General features: G+C 31.5%; 1 protein-coding gene across 1 annotated transcript; it reads right to left on the minus strand.

Moving 5' to 3' along the window:
• Positions 1–2,819: 2,819 nt before the first annotated feature.
• Positions 2,820–4,796, minus strand: LOC114402315 (myb family transcription factor PHL8-like). Its single transcript, XM_028364829.1, has 6 exons — positions 4,508–4,796; positions 4,294–4,370; positions 4,148–4,205; positions 3,958–4,033; positions 3,766–3,835; positions 2,820–3,663 (listed from the first exon to the last, which is right to left on the minus strand). The coding sequence occupies exons 1-6, from the start codon at positions 4,641–4,643 to the stop codon at positions 3,076–3,078; spliced, it is 1,005 nt and encodes a 334-aa protein (XP_028220630.1). The 5' UTR covers positions 4,644–4,796; the 3' UTR covers positions 2,820–3,075.
• Between the last annotated feature and the right edge of the window lie 1,537 nt (positions 4,797–6,333).

Below are 6,333 nucleotides of genomic sequence, written 5' to 3' on the forward strand. Positions count from 1 at the left end.
CATGGGGAGTAACATATATATTTTTGCAAAAACAATTATTAAGATTTTCAGTTATTGAATTGTTTTTAAAAAATGCATCATCATAAATAATTAAATATTATAAATGAAATTTGATGTTTATATACTTTTTAAGTGAACTTCAATTTTTTTTTTCTGTAAAAAAAGTGAGCTTTGTTTTTCTTTTTTTTTTTAAATGGCCCCACCCATCCTAGTCGGCCTCTGTATTTGTTTGAGTATGTACAAAGAGGAAGGAAATGAAGAAGCTAAGAGGGGAAATGCAAGATCAACATACTAAATTTTAACTACTTATTTAGAGAAGAAATTAGAAAAGAGAACGTAGGTCTCATGTATAAAAACATCCTCTTTAATTTTCCATGAAGGAAGAGAGAAATGTTTTGCATTTACTTTTTCTTAAAATTAAATTTATTTTAAATGTAATAATAATAAGTAATTAATCTTATCAATTATAATTTAATAAAATAAATAATTAAAATGAGAAATGAAAGAGATAGATAAAGAGAGAGGCCGGGAAAGACTCACTTGCACATTACTCTTCGAATTGGATAAATTACTCTATGAAATGCAAGAGATTGATACTTTTTCACTCTATTTTCAACATTTTCATTCATCTTTCTACTTATTTTCTTATTTCTTTTCATTTCTCTTCGTCCTTACGTTAAGTCTTTAGTCTCCCCTTTATTTCTAACATATTTCCATTAATTCCCCTTCTCTATTTTCATTCACCCTATTCTATTTCACAAAATCATATAATAGCACATAGAAAAATTCCAACTGACTTAGTTATTGTTTTAGAAATTGAATTTGAAGTGTTTTTTAGTTTCTTCAATTTAAAAATAATTTTTTAAGTTTTGAATTTTGACAAATTATTCTTTTTAGTTTCTCGCGTAATAAAATGATATTTTATGATGATATTTAATATTTTGTGACAATTTTAAAATACAAATTCTAGCGCGGCTAAAAAGTAAAAATCAATTTAAATTATCTAAAAATTACTAAAAAACTAATTTATTATTCGAGGAACTAATTAAAAAGAACAATTTATCAAAATTTAAAGACTAAAAAAGATTTTAAAAAAATTTTAGAGATTAAAAAAAACATAATCCCAAATTTAGAGACTAAAATATAGTAATTAATTAACCCTTTTTTTTTTTTTCCAACCAAACTATACAAACATTCTCGCTCAATAACTCTTCCTCTGCTCGTGGCAGATTTTGTTGTAAATCTTTATACAATTGGTTTCTTGTCAAGGTAAAAGAGAGTAGTATTAAGCAATCGGAATTGACAGCTAATGTTAAACTTCATTAAATATTTGTAACATAGATCAATAATTGAAATGTTTTCAATGGAACAAAATGTGTAAGTTGGTTCATGGATTGGAGCCTACCTCACCTAATCGGTGAGGTTTTGTTGTTTTTGTTGATTTCAGCTAAAGGACAACTACATGTGCCTTCCCCAACTACAGTCTAATAATAAGACCTGGCTACTATTTCCTCAATTAACGTTCAACTCATATGCCATTGTCTATTGCATACAATCAAAATTCAAATGAAAAACCCTTGATTTCATACAACAAGCAAGTTGTGGCTTAGACCCTGAAGGTAAACCGAAACGAAATTTGAACACAAGAACTACATTGGATAATGCACTCACTGGTTTGTAAGGAGGGATATGATTTACTTGTAAAGAGTAAGGACTATACCACAAAAAAATACGGTTCGCGATCAGGATTATATCTCAAATCTTTTGGACAACCCTTTACAAGAATTAGAAAGTCTAGTATACTATGATTGATATATATATATATAGAGAGAGAGAGAGAGGAAATATAAGTAGTGGCGGATCCAGAAATTTTTGTTAGCAAGAGAAAAAATTAATCTATAATATTTTCATGGATAAAATATATTATGAGCTTTAACAAAATATATATTCTTATAAAAAAATATAAAAGAAAAGAATAAAATAGATAAAATTAATACCACTTTTTATGTTTTTTTTTTTAATTACCTTATGCTAAATGATAAATGGAGGGACAGATTGAACGTAAGTTCGAATTGTTGGCTAATAAAAACTAACAAATTAATTATTAATATTTATTTATAAAAAAATATTATGATATATGATTTGATAAAAAAATTATTGTACAAATTCGTTATGAGAAACTATCATTCCAGATAATTTAATTGGGATGCCTTGAATTTTAAGTATCTTTTGGGATGAGTAACATAAAGCTCAAAATTATGTATGTATGAAAATATTCCCTAATAAAAGAATTGGTCTATGATGGATTTAGAATTGACCGCAACGTTAAAGGTTTTTACTTTATAGGGTCTCCGTGACCGTGATTGTAATCAAATTGATCGCATTTATCTGCAATTTCTCACAATATTAACAACTGTCGTAAAACTACAATCACAATTTAAAACCTTTGAGCTATAGAAACTTGGGTTCCCTCTTGGCTAGTAATACCGTTGGATTAAAATTTAAAAATTCAAAACCATTGTTTCTCTAGGCAAAACATGTTTCACTCTTCATATTTTGGTAGTAACAACGATGTTGTGGATGTGATGTTTTTCTCCTCTGAATGTTGGAGAAACACTAACAGCGTTCTTCTAAGCAAGCTTTTACTTCATAAAATTAAACATCCCGTTGCTTTTTACACCTAAAAGTTATTGTGACTAATATGTCCTACCCATTAGTAACTTTGGTATATGTTGGTAAAAATTGGTTCACAATAGAATCTTGCTTGCTTTGGTGTCACTAAAACTCTTGTAGGGTCTTGAGAAGCCACAAAAAGAGAATAAATAAAACCAGTGGGTGCCCATTACAAAGTTGTGACAGTGGAAATTGGTTACACTGTGGTCCAATATCAGACACAAGATTAAGAGAAGAATAAAAGGGTTGAGAGAGATGTGCCATATATGTGTATTATAACTATTCTTGACTTTTTTTTTCTTTCTGATTATAAAAATATACATAGTTTATAAACATATTTTCTTTTGAGAATGATTTTTGTTGCATATGTTTTTAACATAACCAGACACATCTTTATTGTCCCTAAAAGCTTGAACTGAAATTTAAATCTATTTCTTTCACACTTGAGTCAATGTCTCTCTGGTATTGGCTGTTCAAGTCAAGCATTTGTGACACTTCAGATTTCCTCAACTTCTTGTTGCCACAAGGTTGATCAACACAATGATCAGAATCAGTTTCTGCACTTCTCTTTCTCCCATCAACACTTGTATCTCCCTTGAATGCTTTAACTTCTGCTGGATGAATGGACATCAACGGCAATTCAACTGAAACACCATCAAACTTTTGAGGGTTTTCTGCCTCATCCATGATGTGTTGTTGTTCAGAGCTTTCAGATGATGTCAAAGAGCTTTCAAGTGAACACATGGTTCCTCTGTCTTGTTTCCTCTCTCCACAGTTCAAACTTAACCCTCGTGTTTCTGTGAGTTCTGAAATTGGAGAGCTTGGACATGCATTATTGATTATTGACACTAACAGAGAAAGTTCAAATTTTGCAAGTTCTACACCAGTTGTGGAAGAACTGTGTCTTGCAAGTGCTTCATGTGCCTTTGTTAGCACTGATTGTAAGTACTTCCCTTGAGCTTCAATCCTAAGCTGCAAATGTTTTTGTACCTAAAAACATTATCCAAACCAATCAACATGTCATTATCCTAAAAACTGGAATTCGTATAGAAATAAGTTTAGAGTTTAGACAATATAATGAGTTCATGCTACCTCAATTTGTTCATAGAGTTTTCTTTGTACTTCCATTTGCATTTGGAGAGCCTCAGCAATCTTCAAGCTTCTGTTAAACACAACATTTGTTGTCAATGAAAATTCGAGTCATAACAGAAGTACATAACTGTTCACATGCAACATCAATATATAAAAAGACATTCAAATATTTGCTCTGTTTATAACTATTACTCAGTCATCTGATTCTGGGTCCCAATGCTGATTTCCTTGCTGCAATGACCATCACTGTTCTGGATTTCACTGTAACCTAAACCAATAAAGAGCATCAAAGTTAGCTTATGCCAAAGCCAAATGAGAAAAAAAAAAAAAACTACTAGTCATGCCAACATTACTGCTAAACCAGACACACTATAAGAGTCACCTTCTTGCTTGTTGTCAGAACAGGTTTCTAGTGGTTGGCTTTTCCCAAGCCTATATTTCTGTGACCAAAAACACAAAATAAGATCAAACTCATGATTTTTTTGGATTCAGTGAAAGCAACAAATTATGATACCATCATATTCATACCTGTAAATGGCTCTTGAGGTGGTACAAAGTGAGTCCTGGAATCCCCATCACTCTCATCAGACTCTTAGGAGTTGCCTCTGCCACATGTCAAAGTGTGAACAATTAATTAATACACATTAGCCGAGATATAATATAAAGTCTAATATCAAAAATAGTAAAGTTCTTCCTTTTATGTGTGTGTGTATTGTATTGTATTGTATTGTATTTTACTCACTTTCTGCACCTCCAAGCTGATTAATAGCCTCAGTGAACCGTTGGTGAAGCTCAGGAGTCCATTTCAGCCTAGGCTTGGCATCAGTGGACAGAACCAAACGCATCATGCTTTGGTTTTGCACATTTTGCAGATCCATTTTGCCTTTTTTTTGGTAGTGTTGTTACTGAAACATAAAAATATATACTACTTTTGATGCTTTTAGCTACTGTTTGAATGTGTGGCAGCTATAGACTATAGTTTCTCTTTATAAATTGGGAGAGTAGTTGAGATGTTGTATGATCTCACTCCCATATAAGGAAGCATAAGTGGGGTTATGTTGGCGGAATATATGCCATGAGCTATGGCTCTTCCTCTCTCATCTCTTCACATTTCATACCAACTTTTTCTTTTCTTTTTTTTTATTTTATTTTTTTTAAATTTTCCTCACTACCCTTCCTTCTTTGACTTGAAAGGGGTGGAGAGAATCTCTGATTCAGCAAAAGCAAAGAAAGGAAAACAGCTCAATTTTGAGTCTTAAAAGGAGAGAAAAGAGGAAAAAGTGTATGGTTTGTTTTTATCTTGCTGTTTTCCCACTTAACTCTCTCCATAAGTTTGATTCCCTAAGGAATTGGATAGGCCCCACCATGATGAATAATGGGTGCAACTTTCGTAAATGCTGTGTGAGAAGCTTTCAGGTAAAAATATAGTAATAAAAAAATTATAGGAATTGCTATTATGGATGGATATGTGCTTGCTTGTGATGATTGAAAGTGAAAAATAAACTAATCAATCTTTCTTCCTTTCAAATTTCATTTTTCCTTTTTTAACAAACTTTAATTTTGGTTTTTCTTTTATGATGAGAAGGTTGTGTTAATGCGATTGGCAGATTCTTTTTGTTCCTTGTAGGGATGGGGGAATCAAAGAATCTAGGATTAGATTTATGGACCCATTGTCCGTGTTATAAAGAAAGCATTGCTAGAAGAAAGAGAACTAATCAACCGTGTCAAGAGATAATGCCATACCCCTCTTATCAAAACGACACTAATAAAATGTGTCCGTTCGTGACATTGAACTGTTCATAATAATTTCTTATATTATCCTACCACCAAAAAAATTTCAACCCCAAAGTTCATAAAAGGGACCCTATTTTAACTAAGCACTAACCCTATATTAATAATTAGGTTAGGATGATGTATACATATAAGCCAACAGAGATGGAAGCAAAACATGCCTAATATATGAGTCTATGGTTAAAAAACAGAAATGAAATTTAATGTGAAAGTAAGAATATTAACCCGTTAAAATGAGATGTTACGAACACAAAATGTGTGACCATGCACTTTCTTTAAATACGAAAGCAATCTGCAGAACACATTCAGGATAAAAGTCTCTCATAAAGAAATTATTCCGAAGGGAATATTTGCTTTAATGCTGTAATCTATATCCAAGCTGAAGAGGAGAAAATAATTTTTTCACCAAACTTTTTTTTAAAAAAAAGAAGAAAAAGGAAAAGGAAGGCTATAATGGCCAACAACAAATCCTTAAAAGCCAATTCGATCAAGCCACTCCTCAAATTTCTTGGGTTGCGCTCTAGAGTTTGATCACAAGAATCAAAATCCAATGATTGGTCCTCAAAACACTGCCACTTCAGCACCATGGATTCCCAGCTAGTCTGCCTGAACTGCTCAATAATTTCCCATAATTTTAAATGGTTATAATAATTTTTTATTGTTATATTATTCTTTTATAAGAGAGCCATCCAAAGAGCTACACCAAGACAAAAGTATTATAGCTAGTTTAACCATTAAATAATGATTTTGAATTCAAATTTTAGTTATACAGTGATA

Source organism: Glycine soja, chromosome 20, assembly GCF_004193775.1.
Source record: "Glycine soja cultivar W05 chromosome 20, ASM419377v2, whole genome shotgun sequence".
NCBI classification, from domain to species: Eukaryota; Viridiplantae; Streptophyta; class Magnoliopsida; order Fabales; family Fabaceae; genus Glycine; species Glycine soja.

Excerpts from the sequence above, each read along its gene's own strand:
- LOC114402315 (XM_028364829.1), bottom strand. The coding sequence starts at position 4,643 with ATGGATCTGCAAAATGTGCAAAACCAAAGCATGATGCGTTTGGTTCTG. Across the intron at positions 4,371-4,507 it reads TCAGCTTGGAGGTGCAGAAA|AGGCAACTCCTAAGAGTCTG; the intron begins GTGAGTAAAATA and ends GACATGTGGCAG. Across the intron at positions 3,664-3,765 it reads AACTCTATGAACAAATTGAG|GTACAAAAACATTTGCAGCT; the intron begins GTAGCATGAACT and ends TAATGTTTTTAG.